This window comes from Lepidochelys kempii, chromosome 20, assembly GCF_965140285.1.
Source record: "Lepidochelys kempii isolate rLepKem1 chromosome 20, rLepKem1.hap1, whole genome shotgun sequence".
NCBI lineage: Eukaryota > Metazoa > Chordata > Testudines > Cheloniidae > Lepidochelys > Lepidochelys kempii.
In genome coordinates, this window is record NC_136399.1 from 1,862,850 (window position 1) to 1,887,565 (window position 24,716).

Here is a 24,716-nt window from a genome sequence, read left to right on the forward strand (position 1 = left end):
TGGTACCTGGAGAGCGGATTTCCCTACACCCACCCTGGGGGGCGTACACCCCCCAGCCCCTCTCCCCCAGCTGTCAGCTAGGCATGGGTTTTCACTGGTGTGTCTGCTCCTGGGATGAGCCCCTCGGAAGCTGGAGGGGGTGGGAGGCAGGCCCATTCGGTTGGTTTCATGACACCCTTTGGGGGCATATTTCACCAATGGGAAGGAGGGGGGTAAATTTCAGGCTTTGGCCTCATTCTATAAGAAATATAAATGGTTCTTAGCCACTGGCTTTGGAAAGGGGGTTACTACTTTGAACCTAATGCCCTAATGGGTGCTGGGGTGGTAATGGATAGAGAGGGGCACTAAACTGGATCAGAAAGACCCAGGAGCCTAGAGTCAAGCCAGAGCTAAGCTTGGCTCTGCCCTTTGACCTGGGTTTGCTTCTGCTCCCGCTCCCACTCTCTGTCTCCAGTGCTAGTCTGGCCCCCCCAAAGTGCTTTCCCCAGGAATTGAAATTGGTGGCTGGAAAATACCTAAATTCTTACTGGTCTCATGATTTTATAGATAGTCTCACAATATTCGGTGCTTTTCTTAAAGAAGGGTCACCTCATTGAGAGGAGAACCTTGCCTGTAACTAACAAAACGGCTTCTAGTCTGCATGGTCATGCACGAAATGTAAACGTGAAGGGCTGCAGCACCAAAAGGCAAATCAAACCACCCCAGCTGTTATTACAATCCTCATGACTTGTAAGCTGATCTCATGGGGTTTTATTTTGGGGGGAAGGGGTAGGGGAGACTAAAAATTGATTTTTTAATACATGTGGTGAGCAACTGCATTTTACCTCTTCAAAAAACAAAGTTGGGGAAGGAAAAAAAGACAGAAACTTAAAACCGGACAATATGTCATTAATAAGGGTCCATGTTCTAGAATATGTAATGTCACCTCATGAGGGGGTACCAGGCCCAGTAGAAATGCAAACAGCACGTTATTATATAATGCAAGGTAACAACACAGGGCCTGCCGCAAGAACATCCCACTTTCATTCTCTTCTGATGGCCAGTCATAGCTGGTGCAATTCCCAGGTCAGAGCTCAAACCACCCAAGCCAGGCACGGATCCAGGCCTTGCTTTCCCCCGGAAGAGCCATGTGCAAATAGCACCATCTGCAGGCCCAGGAGGAGTGAGAAGAACAGTAATTACGGGAGGCTGCTGCTGTTGTAGCTGGGTTGGTCCCTGCATATGAGAGAGACCAGGTGGGTGAGGGACTGGACCAACTGCTGGAGGCGAAAGAGGCAAACTTTCAAATTTACAGTGAGCTCATCTTTAGGTCTTTTGTGTAAGTTCAACAGCTTGTCTCTCCCCACCACCAGAAGTTGCTCCAGTAAAAAATGTGACCTCACCCACCAAGAATGATCTCCCCGATAATTGGATTTGCGATCTTCGTTACCAAATGGGGATTATTTAACATTAATTATGTGAATTGTGCCATGCCTAGGAGCCCCAGTGTCAGGTGATGCGCACACCCACAGAACAAAGACAGCCCCTGCCCCAGAGGTCTCACCTTCTAAGTAAGAAACTGAAAACATTTTCACATGCAAACTGGCCAGTTCTGTGCATCTCCTCTTACTCCAGCTTTCTCTCCACTCCAAATCCCAGTACCTGTTTGCTCTCCCCACCCTCATCTTTACTTTCAAGCTTCTCAAATCCCTCTGCATGTGTTCCTGCTACCCCACCTTCTACAAGTTGCTTCTCATGCTCCAAAGACACACCTGCTTCCTTCCCGCTCCCTCACTTCAGAAGAGAAGCACTTTTCCCAGGAACATTATACACCATGATGTAACAGCCACCGTGTTCCGGCTGAAGCAGATTAACGGTCTCAGGTAGCGTACACATGATCCTACTTCTACAAGCAATCCCATGCTAACAGTGCTCGCTGAATTTCCCTGGGAGATGATACCTGGTAGGAGTGAGAGTGTCCGAACCTGTTAGACCACATGCTAACCCTGAACAACCATTAGCTGTATAGCCAGGCAGAGGAAAGCCTATTGTCTCCAGCACCCAATATGAGCATTGCTGGATGCTCTCAGCTGCTTTATAGATTATAAAACATTGTATAGGATTTTGCATATTACAACCATGTTTTAAAATATATTTACATGCCCTAGTTCACTCCTAGGGTATATTTTCTTAAAATGGCCATTCCCCTTACAGGAAAGATAGTACATTTAATTTTTATATATATTTTTAATATTTTGAAATAGTGGGGAGAAAAAAAATAAATGACTCCCTAACCTCCTCCTTTCCATTTTATGCTTGGGACCTAGGGCCTACCCCAGCATTTCGGGGATGGTTAACATCCTCAGTTGTGTTTTTCATTTAAAAGAAATAGTGATATGGCTGGATGGAGCCAGAGGTGACCATGGACAACAAAAAGAAAAGGAGTACTTGTGGCACCTTAGAGACTAACCAATTTATTTGAGCATAAGCTTTCGTGAGCTACAGCTCACTTCATCGGATGCATGCAGTGGAAAATACAGTGGGGAGATTTGTATACACATAGAGAACATGAAACAATGGGTGTTACTATACACCCTGTAAGGAGAGCGATTACTTAAGATGGACAACAGCAAGTCCTTGGAGTCTATCCACATTGGGGGCCTTTCCACCGGCATAACTGTATTGGGGCTTAGGTAGTAGAAGATGGTGCTTGCTCAGCTCTGTTACCAGAGCAGATCACAGTTCAATATAAACTTCCCTAGTAGATGCAGTAACAGAACTATGTTGGTGCAGGGTCCCCTAATGCAGACAGCCCTAGGACTTTCACTAGCGTCTACATGAACCGAGGGCATTCGGAGCTGCAGCAAGCGGGGGAGCTGAGTCACAGAAGGCAGGCAATTCAGATGACCAGGGCGGGAAGGAGGTGCTGCAGCAGCAAGGAATAGAAGCGATACATCGCTTGTTAAAAGAGCCCCATTGCCTATCAGATACTCTGTTACGCACCAACTTAGACAGCGATTCCAGCTCGGCAGAAAGAGCTACTGCATAATCCCTTGGCAGGACAGGAATTCCCACGCCTCACTTGGGAGATGCTATGGAGCAAAGGATGCTTGGAGCTTGTGCCAAGAAAGCTGATCTACCTCCCACCCGAGGTACAAATTAAGTCTTTACACGATTGTTCGGCTCCTGGGACTATGGTGAGAGGCCCGGCTGCCATGTCACAAACGGCTTTATTCAAATTGCTGCTGGAGCTTGGTTCTGCTGGACTATGGCAAGTGTCCAATGCATGGAGCCGGCCTTCAGAGCATCTTAAATCCTAGTGTTCAATACACGGCTCTGAAACCTGTAACAAGCGGTGCCACTCGGAAGGGCTGGTGAGCCAGAAGCACATTCACCGGGCCAGACTGGACCTCTTCTGCATACACCATGATCCAGCAGGTGGAATGGTTGCATGGTAAAGCCTAGCTTTCAATTATGAACATTCCAGCTGGTCCCTTTTATGCCACAAAGGAGTAAGTGAAGGCCCTTGTTCACAATGTGGGGTCTTGAGTTCATGTTTTTAGCTTGCCAGGCACAGAACCTGCCCAGCAGAAAAGCAGCCAGCCAAATGCTTTACCATCCATGCCTGTTTTAAGCGGCTCGAGGGAGAGCTTGGCAGGTCAGCTTAAAGCAAGGGAGAGCAGAGATTCTCATTCACAGGGTGGCTCTCAGTGGAACGAGGGGCAGGAGGCACATGCCCGCCCCCAGGGCTTGTGTTTAGTCTTCAGTGGAAGCCAACATTTAAGGACAGAGGTCTTAGGGAAGCTGTTCACTGCAGCTTGAAACGGCTGCTCTGTGGGCCTACAGTTGGGACTCCGCAAGCACTCTGGGACATACACTCTAGTTGTATTAGACACACAGAGCAATCTTTTTTTTTTAAAGCCTTTATTTCACAAACATGATATGTTTACAAAGACAAATGGAAAACTGACATGATCAGATTTTGAAACAGTGGGAACTAGTCAGATTGCTGGACTCCTTAAAGGCTCCTTCATACCATTGTGGTACCATCCATCGCTTCCCTAGTTAACAAGTAAGCTAAGTGTTTTAAGATGAAGTTTTGTGGACACAGAACATGCTGCAGGGATTTAAGAGGGTTAATCTATTCCTCCCCTTCCTCTTCACCCTCCCCTTCAACAGAATCCACACCAACCTCTTCGTAATCCTTCTCTAGGGCAGCCATGTCCTCCCGAGCCTCCGAGAATTCGCCTTCCTCCATCCCCTCCCCTACGTACCAGTGAACAAAGGCACGCTTGGCGTACATCAGGTCAAACTTGTGGTCCAGACGAGCCCAGGCCTCAGCTATGGCTGTGGTGTTGCTGAGCATGCATACGGCCCGCTGCACCTTGGCCAGGTCACCGCCAGGAACCACAGTGGGGGGCTGGTAGTTGATACCAACCTTGAAGCCAGTTGGGCACCAGTCCACAAACTGGATGCTGCGCTTGGTTTTGATGGTGGCAATAGCAGCATTGACATCTTTGGGCACCACGTCCCCACGGTACAAGAGGCAGCAGGCCATGTATTTCCCGTGGCGGGGGTCACATTTCACCATCTGGTTGGCTGGCTCAAAGCAAGCGTTTGTGATCTCTGCTACAGAAAGCTGCTCATGGTAAGCTTTCTCAGCAGAGATGACTGGGGCATAGGTGGCCAGAGGGAAGTGGATACGGGGGTAGGGCACCAAGTTGGTCTGGAACTCTGTCAGATCTACATTCAGGGCACCATCGAATCGGAGGGAGGCGGTGATGGAGGACACGATCTGGCTAATAAGACGGTTCAGGTTGGTGTAGGTGGGGCGCTCAATGTCCAGGTTCCTGCGGCAGATGTCATAGATGGCCTCATTGTCTACCATGAAGGCGCAGTCAGAGTGCTCCAGGGTGGTGTGGGTGGTCAGGATGGAGTTGTAGGGCTCCACCACTGCGGTGGAGACCTGAGGAGCAGGGTAGATGGAGAACTCCAGCTTGGACTTCTTGCCATAGTCGACGGAGAGACGCTCCATCAGCAGGGAGGTGAACCCAGAACCAGTGCCACCTCCAAAGCTGTGGAAGACCAGGAAGCCCTGGAGACCGGTGCACTGGTCGGCCTAGAAGAAAGGGGAAAGAAAAGCAAGAGGAGTTAGCCTGTATTTTCAGCACAACTTGTACTATCTAGAATGGGAGAAGAACACAGTCTTCCATCCCACACTGCTGACAATTTTCTTCCAAATTTAAGTGTTTGTTGAAGATGAGATACCTGAATGTAGGGCTTGAGGTTGGAGACAAAGTATTTTCCTCACCCCCAGCATAGTTTAAATCTTGGCTACAGGACAGGCTCTAGTTAGTCCCCAGTCAGTTAAATGCATTATACCTCTGTTCCTTTTGTGCCAGGGGCAGAAAGCCCCAGACAGACTGGCTTTGATTAGAGATCCACCTAATACTGATCCATCACACTTACTGAACTGTCAAGCATTCCTCCCTAGATGGAGCTGTAGCATGAGACACTGCCAGGGATACCACTATGCCTCTGGGCTGTAGGGGGTCTGAACAGATTTGCAGTATCAGAGGCCATATTGCTCCTCTTTGGTGGCATCTGCCAGGTGGAAATTCCCACCCCATAGAAAACTCATCCTAAGACATGGCTCCTCCTCCTGATCCCATGAGATGCCTCCTTTTACATACAGTGGAAGGTTTGCCTTAGCAATGATCACTGCCCAGCTGCTGGAGGTCAGCCAGCAAATTCAGTTCTCTAGAAAGGAGGAAGAGAACGAAGTGTAGCTACTGCACACATCTAACTCCACAGGCTGCAGTAGCTGGGATGCAGGAGACTCCCTCAGCCTCACGTTGTTCAAAACCCTTTCTAGGGCAGCAGTCTTAGGAGGGCCACAGAGTAGTTTAGTTGTGTCGCCCAGCTCCTTCCTCTTTACAAAAGAGCCAAAGTCACTCAAGCAGATCAGATACCCTAGGAAGGGGGATGAATCTCTCAATGCAAGCATCACCCAGAGTCACCAGTTCTCCCTCCCATTAGACATACAGGTGCAAGGCCAGCAGGCAGACCCCTTTTGAGGGGGCCAAATTCCAGTTGTATAGGTAAAGGAGTTGTGTCAGTGCAAGATTTGCAGAGACCAAGGTAGCACGTTTCTGGTATGCAGTAATTAGGGTTCTAGTTACTTTCTCAGTATTCACTGCACTCTGAACATCCGTGGGGAGGATGTGCTCCAGTTAGGCATGCTGATTTCCCCATCCTTTGTTTCCCTGCCTAAATTACCTCTCCTCGCCTGCACCAGCTCCCAGCCATGCCACATCCTAGCCTATCAGACGAAGTGCTCAGGAATGTGAGTGGTTGACTGGCAAGATGTTACTGTTAAGTTTGAGCGACCACCCAGTGAGAGGTTGGTACAAGCATCTGTGTTGGGGAGAAGGAAGGAGGAGAAGAGGAGTTCTCACCTCTCAGAGCTGCCATTCCAGCCAGTCTGCAGACACAGGCAGACAGTGCCTTGCATTGGTTTACAGTCCCATATGTGAAAGGTCAACTTTACAGCCATGAGGATTGGAACATTGGAACCATTGTAATGAAAGCTTATTCTACAGATCACAAGTCACTTCAGTCACAGATATATCAAGTGGCCCTGACATTAGACATCCCTGTGCTAGAAGTTGCAGAGATCTACACCAAAGGTAAACACTCCTTCAGAGCCACGCCCAGCTCACACTAGTACAGATCTCGAACCCTCCAAGAACGAACCACCAAGCTGCTGGGTGACAAGTGCGGGTCTCTAGACTCTTCTGGTATGGCAGCTGCTCCCTCAGGTGTAACCAGAGGGAGGGGTCCTACAGATTGAAGGTTTCTCCCTTCCCCGCCACACACCAACACACACACTGAACAAAACCCCTCAGATGAGTGGTATTTACCAGCTTGCGGATCCTGTCGAGAACCAGGTCGATGATTTCTTTCCCAATGGTGTAGTGCCCACGGGCATAGTTGTTGGCAGCATCTTCCTTGCCAGTGATGAGCTGCTCAGGGTGGAAGAGCTGGCGGTAGGTTCCAGTGCGCACTTCATCTGGGGAGAGGAAAGGCAGAGAGTTTGTCTCCCCGCTGTCCATGCACAGCGGCTGTCTGCTCTAGGCACATGAGTTTACAAGGGAGCCCAGAAAGCAGTCAGATGATGGCTTCGCACACTCACCTATGACTGTTGGCTCCAAGTCCACAAAGACGGCTCTGGGGACGTGCTTGCCAGCACCCGTCTCACTGAAGAAGGTGTTGAAGGAGTCGTCTCCTCCGCCGATGGTCTTGTCACTGGGCATCTGGCCATCAGGCTGGATCCCATGTTCCAGGCAGTAGAGCTCCCAGCAGGCATTGCCGATCTGGACACCAGCCTGGCCGACGTGGATAGAGATACACTCACGCTGCGGGGAGAAAGAGGGAACCAGTTAGTGCCATGACTTCATTATAATCAGTGTCTACAGCGTCCCTGAACCATTACTCCCAAGTACCTCGTTGCTCCGGGTTAGACCATGCCCTTTGGAACAAGGACCTCCTCTCGCCGTATTAAAAGGGCGTCATCCATCTATGTGACATAAGGGAACAGGGTGATGTGGTCCAATGGACAGACCCGGCACTGGGAGTGAGGGAATCAGCTCCCCCAGTTGCAAGCTCAGTGCCTTGTTTTCCCCAGTAACAAGCCAGGAATAGTACTTTTTAATTCACCTTCAATGTCTATAGATCACAGTATCAGGGCCTTTGGTCCCAATCTCCAGTAGCATGTGGTCAGTGCTTCAGTGAGATCTTTTGAGTCACAGCATGGCCTCTGAATGTCTGGGTTCATGAAGGAGTAAGTTTTGTATCTGTAGTTAGTGAACTAACCTCTGGCCAGATTTCCTGCACCTTAGAACAGATTTCTTATGACACACATTGGGATTGCATTACCATTTTGCATTCAGATTCTGGTCTGGATGTGCCCCCTTTCCCACCCTGCACCTGCCCCTCCATGGACTTAGGGAGGGAATTTCTTTATTTAGCTAAATGAAGAAAGCTTCAACTCCTGCCATGATCACATTTCTCAACAGGAAGAACAGTCTTTAGTCAGAGAAAAAGGAGGCAATATGCAATTGAATTTTCCACCATGTGGTCTAGTAAAAAAAAAAATTTTTTTTAAATGAATGAACTATTCAGCATGAAGCAGCAACTGCAGTGTCTGCAGCCAGCCTCCGAGTGATTTACCAGCAATCACACCACTTGCAAGCTATCAGCTGACCATCTCCCCACTCCCAAAAAATGGAACTGATGCAGTCAACTTCCACATCTGCAAAGCAGAAAGCAAATTGTCTCTCTCCCTACACCCAGATTTACTCTCTGCAGGAACATCTGCCACCAGTGGCCGACTCCTAGGATTATCCTAGGCCTAGATCTAGATTTAGCTTACATCTTTCCCTTTTACAATCCACTTACGTTCCTAAGGCACACACCCCACCCTTGCTGAACACACCACCTGCTCCAACACATTTCTCTCTGCCTCTGCAAGGAATCAGCAGGGACAGATGGCACTCGTGTCAGCTGCAACTGCCCCCTTTGGGGTTTAGCAAATCTAAGACAAGGGAATTACAAGCTTTTGCAGCATCCAGTAACCCCCCCCCCACACACACACACACACAAATGCAGGGCTTACGTAATGGACCAGTGGCCATTTCATTTCAAATGGCTGCAGGAGGAGGGATTTATTTGAGCAAGAAACGCAACAAGGAAGAGCCACCCTGTTCCCCAGTAGCCCCACCCCTCAGCACCACACTTGGTCCTTTCCAGCCAGGGGAGGGGTTTTTTCCTCGACACCAACCTTAGCATTACCCAGCATGGAGGGGTTTCGGTGCCCTCCCCCTCCAAGGGGCCGCGCAGGGCTGGATGCAGAGGGAGCTGCAGTGGGGGGGTCTGTGGGGGAATTAGGGCAGCACTGGAGGGGGGGGTTTCTGCAATAAGGAGTGTGCACAGGGGCGGTGAAGCATTCCCAGGCTGGGGAGTTTGCAGGGATGGGGGGGGCTGGCAGGACTGCAGGGGGGGGTCTGCAATAAGGAGTGTGCACAGGGGCAGTGAAGCATTCCCAGGCTGGGGAGTTTGCAGGGATGGGGGGGGGCTGGCAGCATTGGGGGGGGGCCTGCAATGAGGAGTGTGCAGAGGGGCGGTGCAGCATTCCCAGGCTGGGGAGTTTGCAGGGATGGGGGGGGGGCTGGCAGCATTGGGGGGGGTCTGCAATGAGGAGTGTGCAGAGGGGCGGTGCAGCATTCCCAGGCTGGGGAGTTTGCAGGGATGGGGGGGGGGGCTGGTAGCATTGGGGGGGTCTGCAATGAGGAGTGTGCAGAGGGGCAGTGCAGCATTCCCAGGCTGGGGAGTTTGCAGGGATGGGGGGGGTCTGCAATGAGGAGTGTGCACAGGGGCAGTGAAGCATTCCCAGGCTGGGGAGTTTGCAGGGATGGGGGGGGGGGGCTGGCAGCATTGGGGGGGGGTCTGCAATAAGGAGTGTGCACAGGGGCAGTGAAGCATTCCCAGGCTGGGGAGTTTGCAGGGATGGGGGGGGGCTGGCAGCATTGGGGGGGGTCTGCAATGAGGAGTGTGCAGAGGGGCGGTGCAGCATTCCCAGGCTGGGGAGTTTGCAGGGATGGGGGGGGCTGGCAGCATTGGGGGGGGTCTGCAATAAGGAGTGTGCACAGGGGCAGTGAAGCATTCCCAGGCTGGGGAGTTTGGGGGGGGGGGGGGCCGGCAGCACTGCGGGGGGGGGCGGGCAGCACTGCGGGGGGGGCGGGGGGGATTACACAACACGTTGCGCAAGGACCCGGCTGCAGCGGCGGGGCGCCACGCCCGTGCAGACAAGACTCAACACGTGGCCTTTTCCCACTTCCCTCCCTCCCCTCCCATCTGCAGCGACGGGGTGCGCGCGCAGCCGGCCGCCGCCACGCGCCCGAGCCCTTGCCCGCGCGCGGGAAAGATAACGGCCGGCGGGGAGGGGCCAAGGGGAGCCGGCCGGCGCGCGCCCTCCCCTCAGGGGTTGGCGCCAACCCGCAGCCCCCATGTGCTGCCCCTGCCGCAATCCGGGCCCCTCCCGCACCTCGCCAGATTCCCCCCCCCCCATAGCCCACCGCTTTCACCCCCAGCTCACCATGCTGCGGGGCGGGCGGGCGCAGGCAGCGGGCGGGCGGGGACGTTACTTCTCCCGACAAGCGAAGAGTCGCTGGAAGTAACCGAGTGAGGCGGGCGGGCGCCGGCGGCTGCTTTTCTACCCCCGTCCCCGGGGGGGCGGGGCCCGGCCGCCCGCGTCAGACCCGAGCCCGGCCGCCATTGGCTGGCGGGCCCGTCCGTCTGTGAGCTCACAATGCGGGGGCTGCTGGGGGGGACACGACCCCGTGTTTAGGTGGGCGTTGGGGGTCCCCCTCAACTGACCCCCCCAGGCGGCCCCTCCCCCACCAGAAGATCTGGGTTTAGGGGCGCCCCCCCCCAAATCGAGTCCCCCCCCCCGCTGCTCAGCGCAGAGCCGGGGGCTCCCCGCAGCGGGGCGTCGGGGCGGGGCTGCCCCCGGGAGCCAGCGCCCCCCCACCCCGCGACACCCCCCCCAGCAGCCAGAGCTGGGGTACCCCCGTGCCCCCCGGATTGCAGAGCGGGCCCCAAAGGCAGACACCCCACCCCCGTGCCAGGGGGACAGGTGGGGCCGGTCAGGGGCCAGGGCGTGGGTGGGCGGGTGCATGTGCACGGCGCTGTACGCGCCCGGCGCTGGCGGCTGCATAAACCAGGCTGCTCAGCCTGGCTCCTCTGCAGCCCCCCGCAACCTGCGCTGCGGCCCCCTTTGTCAGCCCCGGGGGGGGGGGAACCGCTCTTCTAGGCTCATGAGGGCGGGTCACAGACCCCTCCACAGACCCCCGGGGCCACACGTGGGAAACCAGCGTTTGAAACAAAGGGCCCTTTCAGTCCAGGCCAGAGCGGGCTGGGGTTTTAACTAGATCCCCCACGAGCCAGGCGGGCACTGCTGGCCCCCCGTGGGTGGCGAAGACAAATGTCTGGCAGCTGCCAGGGGCTTCTCTGCGCATTTGGCTTCCAAATAACTGGGATAGTTTCAGGCTGAGCCACAGCTGAAGCTCCAGCCCCAGCCCCTCGCCCCTTCCCCGCAGGTGCCAGCTTAGATGCGGCGCCACCAGAGAAAAATGCAACTTTGCAAGCGTCTGTCAAGCGCCCAGATCGCGAATTGCAGCTGCTGCATTAGGAGGGGCTTTGTGCGGCCTGCATGGCAGCAGAGCCAGCCTTTGTCCTCGGCTTTAAAATCAAACCAGTAAAACTGCATCCCCGTGGGCGGAGGATGAGGCTGGCTGAAGAAGAGGACGGGCAGCCGGGTCTGGCTTCCCGGATGCCATCAATAATGGAGCAAGCTGCAGAGCTGTGTGCAGGGCGGGGGAGCCGGGCCAGGCCGCCTGACTGGGACTGCGGCTCCAGGCTGCAGAGGAAAAATGCGGCAGCAGGGGCAGGAATAGCTCAGGCTGGCTCCCATGGGCAGGGCGGGGGAGCAAAGAAACCCCAGAGGGGAGCAGGGGGCTGAGCGGGGTCTGGGCTCACAGGCGGGTTACTCCTGGGGGAAGCACTCCGGATTGACACTCCGAGCCAGAGGGGAAGCAGGCCCAGGGGAGAGAGAAAGGGGAACCAGTGCTTCTCCAAACGCCCTCCCTGCCAGTCCGGGCACACGCCACAGCAGCACCCACTGCCCCCTGGACACCCACTGCGGCACTGACCCCCCCATCACCCTGTAACCTCCGCCCCTTGGCAGGGGCACACTGGGAAGCAGCACACCCCTCCAGCCAGGGACACCGCCTGCAAACATCTTCCTGCAAACACTGGACCCCTCAGTACTTACTGTATCCTTTCATCCTCCTGTCTCTCGTTCCCCCTGCTGTCCCTGTGTCTGACCCCCTGTGCTGAGCTCCCCTCTAGCCTCCGCCTTCTCGGTTGCACCCAGAGGAGTCTAGCTCCCTTCCCCCTTCTCTTCTGGGGAGCTGGGCCCCAGCGTGGTGGGTTTGTTGTTCACCTCTGTGCAAGGCCTAGCCCGACAGCAGCAGCAGCAGCCTGGCCTAGCAGCGTTGCCTGGATTCCCATTTCCTTAGGCAAAGTGCAGGCAGCAGGAGCGGGGGACCCATCTCTCCCCCCTTGCACGGCACCCAGTCTGCCCAGAGGCCAAGGGGCAAGGAGAGGGCGTAGGACTCTCACCCTCTGTAGACCCCTCAACAGGGGAGGGGGGAGTCCATAGGCACTAATAATAATAACCTGGTTTAAAAAGGGGCTACAGGGTCTAGTTTCTTTATTCCCAAACCTGGGCTTCTCTGGGACCTGCCTGCAGCTGGGAGGTGTGACTGGCAGGTGACGGAGCCTGGGTTTGAGCTGACTTTGCTGTCACTGAAGGCAGGGCAGAAGCATTGGGGGATTGCTGGGGATGGGCCAGTCTAGCTAGAGCAGCTCCACAGCGATATTTATTTGCACTTCAGTGTGCGGAGTGATAATGGCAGTGAGAGCCCCTGTGCCCTCTTGTGAGCCTTTGGCGTGTGGCGTGTTGCAAACTTGACAGGTATCTGCAGTGCCAAAATCTTATAACCCACGTAAGGTTTTAAGGGGAGGGACCTGGCAGGGCAGGCCTGGGCACTGGACGATGGTTGCAGTGCAGGCGGCTTTGCCTTGCAGCTTTTTAAAAGGCAGGTTGCTGGTGGGCCAGAGCCCGCTGCCTGTCTCCCCCACCTGGAAAGGTCTCCTCCTCAAAGCACACACACAAGGGAACCAAACAGCAGCCGACGGGCCTTGCTCTGTCCCGCAGATGGGCCCGACAGATGCAAAAAGCACCCTGCTCGACGTGTTTAGCAGGGCCACACTCACCTAGAAAACACTCTGGGAGGGCAAGGGCTACCGGTTGCTGCTTTCCTGGCACAACTGCCTTTTCCCAGGAGGCCCTCAAAGACAGCCTGAAACCCAGGGAGAAGGGGCTTGTTGCAGAGCATTCATCTCAGCCTGCCAGCTTTAACTCTTGAACTTGGACTGGGGGCTTGCTCTGTGTTGTCCCCATTTGAATCCCTTGCCCTTGAGGCCGCATACTGCCCCAGCTGCGGTACATCTCCTCTGATGTGGGTCTTCACAGAAACTTGCCAATGCCACCCCTCAGTCAGCCAGAGGAGACACTGTTGAGCTATGCAAAGCATTCCCTGCTCCCCAGCGCCTGGAGACAAGCAGGATGCCTCTGTGGCCATGACTTAGTATTTGTTATAAGATGTGGAGCTTTGTCTCAAGGTTATTAACAGATATGAGAACTTGCTCGGTGCCGTCCCAGCAGGCGACTTATTGCAGATGTGCCATGCTCAGATTTCAAACGGGGCAGGCTGTCTTTGTAGCTATCGAGAGGTGTGCTTAGGTGGAAGCCCTGTTTGCTACCTCTCATGCTACCTTCTCAAGGTTTGCAAATTGGACAAGAGAAAGGAAACCCACACCTCCTTCCCCTTTTATTCAGAGTTTGCAGGGCTTTTTCTGTTGTCCCATATCTTAGCACTCAGGCCTTGTCTGCACGATGCTTTTTTCCTCAAATTTCCCACTGTTGGTACTACTGGTAGAAGTGATTTGACGGCAGGCAACCGTGAGAATGTTAAGGGAAAAACAGACAGACCCAGGATCATGTGAATGCATTTGGCTGGCGGTTTGATAGCATGCCAACATTCTTCCCTTCCCTTGCGGGATCTGCAAATGGCTCCAGCTAGATGTGTTCTTATTTTATCTGTATTTTGTACAATGAATAACAAAAGGGGCAGGCCAAGAATATCTGAAGACCTTTCAGAGGCTTATAAAACAAAAATGGTCCATTTTTCACTAGGCCAAAACTTTGGCTCCATTTCCCCTCTTGTCCCACCTCCAGACTGAAATGTGTTTGATCTAATCTCTTACACGGCTCATTCTAAATAATCCTATTTCCTGTTGTTTTTCGGAGCAGTTTATGAATAAGCTCACTGCTCTCTCACCACAGGCTGCAAAGAAACGTCTGTTTTCACACAGGTTTCAGAGGAACAGCCGTGTTAGTCTGTATTCGCAAAAAGAAAAGGAGGACTTGTGGCACCTTAGAGACTTCTGCACTGGCAAAGCTGGAGACATTTCCTACTCCCCGCCCCCCTCACTGCTGCAGTGCTGCCGGTGGAAGTGAGAGCTGTAGACAGGGCTCAGGTAAATCTATGCATTTTGATCACCGTGCCATCATCTAACCATGCTCTAAACCCCACTGCAGCCTCTAACATCACTACCCCTGGTCTGAGTGTTACAGATTCCATTTTTTGCCCATGTAGACAAGACTTAGGAAAGCACCGTTCACACAAAAGTATTACACATTCCGAAGCAGTTTTTACTTGCAAGCAAAAGCAAACTACATGGGGTATAGTAAAAATGTTTCAGTCCCTTTTGTTGTCCTATGGTACAGGAGGAAAAGGTCTATAGATTAAAAAAATACTTATTTGTACACCATATTGTTATCGTGTGGAACTCACTGCCACAGGAAGTCCAGTCAAATCAATGGATAGATTTTATAAAGGCCTGGATAATTGTCTGACCAACAACACTGATAAAACAAGGGAATAATAATCTCATACTTCAAGCGTAAACTGATCACCTTTGGGAAACTTCAGCAGAGAGGGCAGTTGAAATGAACACTGGCTTTTAAGAAATTGTTAGGGGGTTCTTGTAGCCAGTTAATGCAGCCCTGTAAAAGATTAGATGTTTGCAAGAATGAACAGGCACTCAGTCCTGATGGGTAAGAAAGGGCTTGCCGCAACTGCCCTCCAGAAAGGCTTACATGGATTGTGTTCATTTGTCTCTGTGCCCAGCCACTGGAGGACAGCATGGGTGCATCTGAACAGTGGCTCCCTGAAGCACAGTTCCTGTGCATGCATGAATCAGTAGCTTTAGACTCCTGACAAATTACTCCAGGAAAGAATGTAGTGCTTTGTGTTTAATTGCATTTGGCATCTCTGAGTAGCCATCTTGTTTGGACAAGGATACCGGAGAAAGCCCATTACTGATTGTCCTCCAGTTGCAATTCATCTACTGATTAAACATTCAGAAGAGCTTTGGGGCTTTTAATACCTAAACAAAATGCCCAGGCTCTACCCAGCAAAGTTCTTCTGATAATAGCTATTAAAACACGTTGGGATTTGGGAACTCACGTATAAGCTGCCGTTGGCTTCCCTACACAGATGACAGCAGGACGTTACAAAATGCCATATTCAAAGCTGCATGCCGGAATAGAATGAATTCTTCTCAGGCTGGGAACACACAGACCATTGTACTCATTGCGTTCAGGACTGTTTCCCTGATCCCGTTATCCTTGTAAAGATGAGTTTGTCTTAGAGGCATGCCCAGCCCCTTCTACTCTCTCTTGCCTCTCAGATTTCACCTTGTCTGACTCCCATTATTTATTCCATTCCGGAGCGAACATTGAATGGCAAAGGTGGGGCTTTGTGCCACTTGGCAACCTCCTTTTCAATCTTTCCAACCAAAAAGGGGTTTTGTGTATGAGTGGCTCTAACTGACACAGCTGCTCCTCTGAAATCAAACTGAAAGTAGGTTCCAAACTCAGCTTGCTGTAGCCTGCATCCTTCCCTTTAAATGTTGTTTGTTTTGCAGGAGGCAGGGTTCTAGGAACCAACAATGCTGGGGAGGGTTGGTCTTGTTTGACAGAAAGGTGTGAAAGGAAGGGAATATCACAATGCTGCTGCTACTGACAAATTGTCTTTCCCCTTTGACATAGAGGGCACTGAAGACCAGGACGGTTTTGCAAAAACAAGGGAATTTTTAAAAAATTCTAAACTTACGTGTTATGGAAATGAAACAAAGAAGTGAAACTAGGAACTGTTTTAATCTTGGAAGCTCCAGTCACTTCTCTCCTAGTCTGTTACCAAAACCCATCAGTTCACTTTCATCTCACTGCAGTCCAGGCATTATCCTATATGTATCTAGTCTGAAATATTGATGGCCAGTGAATGTTTTATGAGCCAAACTTCAGAGGCAGGTGCATGGTACGGTGCCTATTTCTGCAGGCAGAGGCACAGAGAGTAAGGAAAGGCTACAGTATTAAGACTGAAATTAGTAACTTCCCCCTGAAACCAAGAGTGAAACTTTAAGTGACTTCAATGGGCACAAGCCTGGGGCCACACTTTCAGTAGTGGATGATGCATTAGGGCTCTGGGGGATACCCTGGTCCCCTTGAAGTCATTGGGGTTTTGCTAATGGGGCCAGGATTTCATCATCTCCCTTCAATCCAGTCTTCCCCCGTAATTCACCAGTGCATGTCCCCAGGTCACAGCTTTCAGTTGCAGCTAAATGCTCCATGCCAGGGCGAACGGTTCATAGAGGTCTCCACTGTTTGCAGAAAAAACATTTCGGACAGACACTAGCCACCAACCCTTTTCAAAGATCCCCTGTGTTTTCTTTATTCTTGAAGACAAATCCTCCATCTCCTTTACATCAGGGTTCAGTTAGCATGAATAAGAAAGGGAAGGGTCTCTTAATTGTGAGAGCCAATAGCAACACAATTACAAGCAGATTGTAGGTGCCTATTTTCAATGACTGCAAGCACCTGCATTTGTTAAGTGACACTGTCATGGTCAGAATTGTATATTTTAAAAAGTCTCCTGTGGATGGTACAAGCCACAACTTAGAGGACTAAAGCAAAACATTGGAAAGAAAGATTTAATTTGCTCTTTCCAACCACCTCTATTTGGCTAATGGGAACCATTTCAATTTGCTTCTACCCCATTACATTCCCATGTTCTCATACCCTAGCACAAAGCTGCTGTGTTTTGATTACAGATGCTGCAGAGGAGTATTTATTAGTCAAGGAAAATAGTTTCAATGGGTATTTTAAAAAGAAATTAATGAAGCATTTCCATTAGGTTTAGATTTCAGGGCAAAGTTGACCAGACACTGTGCTTTCAATGGGTGTTCCGGGTTAAGAGGTCACTGTTGCCTGCGTAACACGATGTAGCTTTAGCAACAGTCAGATTCGTTACAAGCTTCTGGTTGAGGGGTGAAGAAAAGCCCTCAGACATCCTGAAAGAAGAGGCACTGATCTGGTTTTAGTTATTTCAGATGCTGGATCAGTGACAGGATGGGTTGAACCCCTCTCTCTTCCCCAAATGGACCCAGCTGAAATGTCATTTCACTGCTCTGGAGTGAAAACAGGAGGCCAGTGTCCAGACCTAGTTGATTTATTTTTTTTAAACTTCTCTGCTTACAGAACATGTGGGGGGAGGGCATGGCCTGGGCTTCCCTGCAGCTAGGCGGCCACAAGAGCTCCTTGGGGTCACTGGCAGCTGGCACAAGTTGGTGCCGACTCAGGGCTGCACTAATTTATAGAGTTCAAGCTCAAGGAAGCGCAGTCATGGCTTAAAACCATCGCGGCTGGATCTCCCCTAAAAGTGTGGGCCTCAGTCATTGTAAAAAACAATACGCTGTTTCAAAATTCACATTGGTTTTGTTTTTAAAAGTGTTATTTTTGACAACTGAAGTCTGCAGTTTTAAATTTTGCAGAGGGCAGTTTTGCGGTCTTCTAAAAGACCCTCAAAGTGTGTCTATTGTGTGCAACTACACAGTGGTGTGGAGGTTTAAATGAGAATGGATTTCAGGAGTGTGTTGAGTACATACAAAAGACACAGATCCTCTAAGACAGGGAATGCTTTTTTATTCACAAACCCACAAGAGAAGTGGACGGTTTGGGTCTGTACCAAAAACTTCCATGATTAAGCACAGATCAGTTACCAGACAGCAAACACACACATTTGGGCAGACACTGCTACATACAAATTAACTGATCGGACCAAACATTTTGAATGTTTAGAATAGTTTAAGCTCCCTGTAAGAGCAGCACCGTTGTGACATTTTACTTTAATATTCCTCCCCTTCCTCTTCACCCTCCCCTTCAACAGAATCCACACCAACCTCTTCGTAATCCTTCTCTAGGGCAGCCATGTCCTCCCGAGCCTCCGAGAATTCGCCTTCCTCCATCCCCTCCCCTACGTACCAGTGAACAAAGGCACGCTTGGCGTACATCAGGTCAAACTTGTGGTCCAGACGAGCCCAGGCCTCAGCTATGGCTGTGGTGTTGCTGAGCATGCATACGGCCCGCTGCACCTTGGCCAGGTCACCGCCAGGAACCACAGTGGGGGGCTGGTAGTTGATACCAACCTTGAAGCCAGTTGGGCACCAGTCCACAAACTGGATAGTGCGCTTGGTTTTGATGGTGGCAATAGCAGCATTGACATCTTTGGGCACCACGTCCCCACGGTACAAGAGGCAGCAGGCCATGTATTTCCCGTGGCGGGGGTCACATTTCACCATCTGGTTGGCTGGCTCAAAGCAAGCGTTTGTGATCTCTGCTACAGAAAGCTGCTCATGGTAAGCTTTCTCAGCAGAGATGACTGGGGCATAGGTGGCCAGAGGGAAGTGGATACGGGGGTAGGGCACCAGGTTGGTCTGGAACTCTGTCAGATCCACATTCAGGGCACCATCAAATCGGAGGGAGGCAGTGATGGAAGACACTATCTGACCTATCAACCGGTTCAGGTTGGTGTAGGTGGGGCGCTCAATGTCCAGGTTCCTGCGGCAGATGTCATAGATGGCCTCGTTGTCTACCATGAAGGCGCAGTCAGAGTGTTCCAGGGTGGTGTGGGTGGTCAGGATGGAGTTGTAGGGCTCCACCACTGCGGTGGAGACCTGAGGAGCGGGGTAGATGGAGAACTCCAGCTTGGACTTCTTGCCATAGTCGACGGAGAGACGCTCCATCAGCAGGGAGGTGAACCCAGAACCAGTGCCACCTCCAAAGCTGTGGAAGACCAGGAAGCCCTGGAGACCGGTGCACTGGTCAGCCTAGAAGAAGGTGGAAACACAAAGGACGTTATTTTTAAGAACATAAGAACAGCCATCCTGGGTCAGACCAAAGGTCCATCTAGCCCAGTATCCTGTCTTCCGACAGTGGCCAATGCCAGATGCTTCAGAGGGAATGAACAGAACAGGGCAATTTTGAGCCATCCATCTGTCATCCAGCCCCAGCATCTGGCAGTCAGAGGCTTTGGGACACCCCAAGCATCAGCTTGCATCCTGGACCATCTTGGCTACTTGCCACTGATGAACCTATCCTTCATGAACTAAATTTCTTTTTTGAAACCAGTTATACTTTTGGCCTTCACAACATCCTCTGGCAAGGAGTTCCACAGGTTGACTGTGCATTGTATGAAGAAATACTTTTTTCTTTGTTTTAAACCTGCTGTCTGGTAATTTCATCAGTTGATTGGATAATTGAACCGACCAGTTATACCAGGCAGGAAGTTCACTTACGTTCTTCCCATCCTAGAAATGTTTCCCCTTAGGACCAAATTCTGTTCTATTAAATCTGGGTCCACTCCATCAGACTTGGTGGAGTTCCATCAGTGTAAATCCAGTGTAATGGAGATAAAAATAAGCCCTTTAATAAACTTATCTGTTACAAAGTTACTTGTCCGTATTCACTGCCTGGTAATCTTAGCTCAATACCACTGAGTGACTATATTTCAAAGGACTTTTTAATTCACCTTAGGACCACCTGGAAATATGATGACACTAAATACATCAACAATACGATTAGTTGGGATGGGAGGCAGGGGGAGAAACCATCAGCTATGAACTTTCAAACAGCTTCCCATTCACGACCTCCCCAGATCACCCTCAAGAGAGATGGGATCTACCAGCTTGCGGATCCTGTCAAGAACCAGGTCGATGATTTCTTTCCCAATGGTGTAGTGCCCACGGGCATAGTTGTTGGCAGCATCTTCCTTGCCAGTGATGAGCTGCTCAGGGTGGAAGAGCTGGCGGTAGGTTCCAGTGCGCACTTCATCTGGGGAGAGGAAAGGCAGAGAGTTTGTCTCCCCGCTGTCCATGTACAGCGGCTGTCTGCTCTAGGCACATGAGTTTACAAGGGAGCCCAGAAAGCAGTCAGATGATGGCTTCGCACACTCACCTATGACTGTTGGCTCCAAGTCCACAAAGACGGCTCTGGGGACGTGCTTGCCAGCGCCCGTCTCACTGAAGAAGGTGTTGAAGGAGTCGTCTCCTCCGCCGATGGTCTTGTCACTGGGCATCTGGCCATCAGGCTGGATCCCATGTTCCAGGCAGTAGAGCTCCCAGCAGGCATTGCCGATCTGGACACCAGCCTGGCCGACGTGGATAGAGATGCACTCACGCTGCGGAGAAGAGGGTGGGAGGCGGGAAGAGAAGATGTAAACACATTGGCTTGGGCTGCAATTGCATGCTATTAAGTGGCTTTTGATTAATTGAGGCATCTCTAGAAGCTCCCTTTGAAGCTCCCATTTTTGCCTTGTTGGATCCTTGATGCATAAAACAGTAGCAGCAAAATCAGGCACCATTCAGCCTTGGAGCTGGGCGTGCTCTGAACGGGCTCGGTGTTCGGCTGTAACCAAAAAGCAGCATGTCACACAGATGCTAGCCCTTTGTGTAACCCCACATGTTCAACGCACCATGTGCTTTCCAAATTGTGGGGACAGGAAGAGCAGATCATTGGCAGGAAAGGAAGCAAAAAGAAGAAAATACTCGTGAACCATGGAGAGGCAGGTGGTAACGGGAAACAACTGAGCAGTACCACAATTCTTGAGAAGTGTCTGCTTGCCATGGCCAGGATTTCCTTATGTGGGGCCCGCTCCCGCTCCCATGGAAGTAACTGGCGAAACACCGACGGATTTAGGGACAGGATTGGGGCAATAGGTATTACTGTGAACAAGGGCCCCATCCCACAAAACGAGGAGGGCCAGACTACCAGCCCCCAGCAGCACCCCATTGTTCTCATGGAGAAGCCAGCCCCCATTGTGAGTGCTCAGTCCTTTCAGGAGTCTGGTCCCCAGTGTCCCCCTCTGGGGTGTCTGCAGTGGGTGCTCAGTACCTGGTAAGATCAGCCTCCAAACCACTATGATTGCTTTTCTGTCCCGCAGAAGTACCAGCCTCTGCCCACATGCACAGATGGCTAACCCCCAAGAGAGCCTAGCCTAGGGAATAATTAATGGAGCTTCCACACCCAGCCAGGGAAAACCAGGCTCAGTGGACAGAGCTGGGAGAGAATTCTAACCATCCCTCTTGCCCTGTGCCTGCTGCTGGAGGCTGTGCAGACAGCAATGGCCAACACAGACTGGGCTATTTCCAGCATGATCTCATTAGCTTGTTTTGCCAATTTCCCTCTGCTGACCTCAGCGGAGAACATGCCCACATGGGAATGAAGTCAATCAGTGAAGCGGGCGGGACAAAAGTCAAAGCTCAGTTCACATGCCAAGAGAGTGAGCATCTGGGTGCGGGAGAGAGGCTGGGTGCAATTCCCCATTACTTACATTCTGCCTTTAATGCACTTTAAATAGAATATTGAAAACCTGGCCCTTGCATTTGCAAAGCTCCCCCTCCCTTCACAAGGCATTGGGGATGCTGCCCAGGGAGCTCAAATACGACACTAATATAACCAACGTAAAGCGACAAACAAAGAATAGGCACGCGCACAAGTGTGCACAGGTGCTCACACGCACGCCAATATAATGGCTCTGAAGCACATTTATCTTCCAAGCCCCATCCGGTAACTGCAGCCTTGTCCTGCTCGCCTGGGAATCGTCATTCTGGTCCCATCTGCCTGAGCCCCGCCCCCCTTTGTCTCCTCCTTCAGGCCCCCTTGTGCTAGCTATTCATGGCCACAAACCACCGAGGGGGAGTGGAGGACAGGCGGGGGCTTTGCCAGGCTGCCCTGCCCCATGCTGCAGGGACCCGCCGCTTTTCTCACCCCCCCGGAGGAGTTAGCCCCCGGCACGGCTGTTCTCTGGGGCGCAAGGGCGTGGTCCAGCCCATGCTCCCCAGGCAGTTTCTGGCTCTCCTAGGAGGGATCCTGGAGTTGGGACCTCGCGCTTTGCCACGTCCCCCTCCCGCAGCACCGCTCGTCTCTGCGCCCCCCGAGGGTTGCGGAGGGGGCTGAGCAGAGACCAGAGCCGCTGGCTCCAGACAGGGACCTCTGAAACGCGGCTCATCAGCGAGCTCCACGCAGAACCCCCGGGAGCGCCCCTGGGGTACAGCCGCGCCCCGCCCCCGACAGCCGGCAGCGCCCCGCTGCGGACAGCCGCGCCCCGCAGAGCCGCGCCCCGTCCCGCCGGGGTTGCCGATTTTGGTTAGAACGATCCCTGGAGGTTTCATCCCGGGACACAAACTGCAAGGAAAGATTCAGCTCCAATTCCCGGAACCTCCAGGACAATCCTGGACGGTTGGCTCCCCACGCCCCGCTTACAGGCGGTAGCCTCCCGGCGGGGTACAAGCGGCCCCCCCCACCCCACCCCTTAGAGCCCCCGGCGGGGTACAAGCCCCGCGCCCCCCCCACCCCTTAGAGCCCCCGGCGGGGTACAAGCCCCGCGCCCCCCCCACCCCCACCCCTTAGAGCCCCCGGCGGGGTACAAGCCCCGCGCCCCCCCCACCCCCACCCCTTAGAGCCCCCGGCGGGGTACAAGCCCCGCGCCCCCCCCACCCCCACCCCTTAGAGCCCCCGGCGGGGTACAAGCCCCGCGCCCCCCCCACCCCCACCCCTTAGAGCCCCCGGCGGGGTACAAGCCCCGCGCCCCCCTTTATCTCCCTGCTCTGCCCCGCCCCTCCCTGGAGGGAGCAGCGGCCGGGCCAGCCTCCACCCCGAACCCAGCGCTGCCCCGCGGCAGATGCCCCGGGGGGACGGGCTGCAGCGGCAGCCGTGAGGGGGGGACCCCTCGGTTCTGCGGGCGGGGGGGGGGTGCAAAGGCGAGCCCCGGCCGCAGCAAAGCGCGCCCGGCGGAGCGGGGCTGGAGCCCCCCAGCTGCCCCCCAGCGCGCGCGCGCCCCCCCCCCCTTACCATGCTGGTGCCGGGCGGGGGCGCTGGCCGCTTTCTTACCGCGCGACTCTTAGGGGGTCGCTGTAAGAGAACTCGGGGGGCGCGCGGCGGCACGGCGGCTATATACCCTCCCGTCGCCATGGCGACGGGCCCGGGCTTCCCGTGGTTGGTCGGTCCGCCCGGCTCCGCCGGGGGATTGGTGCAGAGCGCTGGGGGGGGGATGAGGTAATGGCCCCGCCCCCTCTGTCCGCCCCGGCCCCCCCAGCCTGCAGACAAAGAGCGGGGCGGGGCAGCGGAGGGGGCCGCGGCTTTGCAGCCAGCAGCAGGGATCTGCAGCCAGATGAAATCCGGAGCATGCGTGACCCCCCCCCCCCAGCCTCTCACCGCATGGTGCCCGGAAAAGCAGGGGGCGACCCCCCCCCGGGGCGGGCTGAGAGCGCCTGCATTTGAGCCCAGAGGGGGGGGGGAGCTGCCAAAGCAAGTACGTGGCTCACCCCCAAGACTGGGGGCAGCACAACCAAGGGACGAGGCAAACGCGGGGCTCGTGTCTGGCGCCCCCCCTCCCTGGGCAGTCGAGGGGCAGTCGGGCAGACTGGAGGAGCACAGTGGCGCTCTCGGGGCGGGGGGCGTATCCCCTGCAAGCGATTTCCTCCCGACCCCTGCTCTCTGCCCCCCGAAACGCACGGCAGAGTCCAACCGGGGAGGGGCAAGAGCCAAGCCGCACCCGAGCGCCTCTCTCCAGGGCCGGAGTAGCCGGAAGCCTGATTCATCGATGTGTCCAGTGGGGCGGGGGTGGACACTCGCTTTGAGCAAGACGGGTCCCCGTGAGCGGGCTCCGAGCCCGGGGAGCCGGGAAGGACCTGGCTAGGTGCTGGAACTGGGGGGCTGCACCCCCTGCGTGCCGTGGTTTCCCTCATATGCAGGGTTTGCAGTTTGGCTCCATGGTTCTCAGCGCCCCCAGCGTAGGGATGGCTCCAGGCCCCCGCCTGGCACCCTGGTGTAGGGCTGGGGTGGTTCCTGACCCGGCCCACACAGCTGTGCTGCTGGGGAGCAGTTGGCATTCTGGACACGGGAGAATGATACGGGGGGGGTGGAGCTGGGGGGGGGGCGGTATGCAGGGCTGCAAGCACCAGATCGCCCTTGGAGCCCTGCACCCCCATCTTCAGAAATGCGCCCACCCCATGGAACCAGCTGCTCCCTCTCCGCAGGCTGTGGTGAGCAGCCTTAGCATAGCTTGGGTGTGGTGGGTTTTGTAGTGGGTTCAGCCTGCAGCAACCCCGAGCAGGGATACAGAGCCAAGACCTCGCCTTCCAGATTTCGGTGGCAGGCAAGTGTAGGTGCTGGAACTAGGGGTGCTGGGGGTGCTGCTGCACCCCCTGGCTCATATACAGGGTTTACAGTTTGCTTCAATGGCTCTCTGCCCCCCCCCATTATACAAATTGTTCCAGCCCCCCGGGGTTGTAAGGCAGCGGGGGTGTTTTGTGGGGTGGGTAGTACAGGGGGGTGTCTTGCAGCTGTGATGTCTCCCTTTTCCGCAGGGTGAGATCAGAGTCTCTTTCCCGGGTCTGCAGGCGCCTTTACGCACCCGTTTCTGCAGGGCTGGCAAGGGAGGCGAGGGGGTAGAGAGGGGACAGGCAGCAGCTGCTGCAGGTGGAGCCCAGACTGGCTGCTTTGTTGCAGGCTGGAGAGCAACATTTTCCATCCCTCCCTGCAAGAAATCCACATTTTCTGCACATTTCCCACGTCCTGTAGCTGCTCTGGATTCCTGCTCCCCATCTTTCTCACTAGTTTGACACATTTCTGCCCCCCTCCCATTTCC

At 53.7% G+C, this 24,716-nt stretch overlaps 2 protein-coding genes across 3 annotated transcripts; both read right to left on the minus strand.

Moving 5' to 3' along the window:
* Positions 1-2,433: 2,433 nt before the first annotated feature.
* LOC140900751 (tubulin alpha-1B chain) lies at positions 2,434-10,242 on the minus strand. 2 transcript variants are annotated; one of them, XM_073318513.1, is made up of 5 exons: positions 10,136-10,231; positions 7,485-7,558; positions 7,175-7,397; positions 6,903-7,051; positions 2,434-5,098 (listed from the first exon to the last, which is right to left on the minus strand). In XM_073318513.1, exons 3-5 carry the CDS (start codon positions 7,293-7,295, stop codon positions 4,121-4,123), a joined length of 1,248 nt encoding a protein of 415 aa, XP_073174614.1. In that variant the 5' UTR covers positions 7,296-7,397; positions 7,485-7,558; positions 10,136-10,231; the 3' UTR covers positions 2,434-4,120. The 2 variants fall into 2 exon arrangements, with proteins under 2 accessions (XP_073174614.1, XP_073174613.1); XM_073318512.1 differs by lacking the exon at positions 7,485-7,558 and having other exon boundaries at positions 10,136-10,242.
* A 7,454-nt stretch (positions 10,243-17,696) lies between these two features.
* On the minus strand, positions 17,697-23,071 carry LOC140900765 (tubulin alpha-1A chain). The gene is made up of 4 exons (XM_073318540.2): positions 22,919-23,071; positions 20,024-20,246; positions 19,752-19,900; positions 17,697-18,897 (listed from the first exon to the last, which is right to left on the minus strand). The coding sequence occupies exons 1-4, from the start codon at positions 23,036-23,038 to the stop codon at positions 17,917-17,919; spliced, it is 1,473 nt and encodes a 490-aa protein (XP_073174641.1). The 5' UTR covers positions 23,039-23,071; the 3' UTR covers positions 17,697-17,916.
* Positions 23,072-24,716: the final 1,645 nt, after the last annotated feature.

Bases quoted from the DNA above. Each gene is read 5' to 3' on its own strand.
- LOC140900765 (XM_073318540.2), bottom strand. From the start codon at position 23,038: ATGGCGACGGGAGGGTATATAGCCGCCGTGCCGCCGCGCGCCCCCCGA. The intron at 19,901-20,023 runs GTGAGTGTGCGA...TCCTCTCCCCAG, and splicing joins CTTGGAGCCAACAGTCATAG to ATGAAGTGCGCACTGGAACC. The intron at 18,898-19,751 runs GTAGATCCCATC...ACCTTCTTCTAG, and splicing joins TTGACAGGATCCGCAAGCTG to GCTGACCAGTGCACCGGTCT.
- LOC140900751 (XM_073318512.1), bottom strand. The intron at 7,052-7,174 runs GTGAGTGTGCGA...TCCTCTCCCCAG, and splicing joins CTTGGAGCCAACAGTCATAG to ATGAAGTGCGCACTGGAACC. The intron at 5,099-6,902 runs GTAAATACCACT...CCTTTCTTCTAG, and splicing joins TCGACAGGATCCGCAAGCTG to GCCGACCAGTGCACCGGTCT.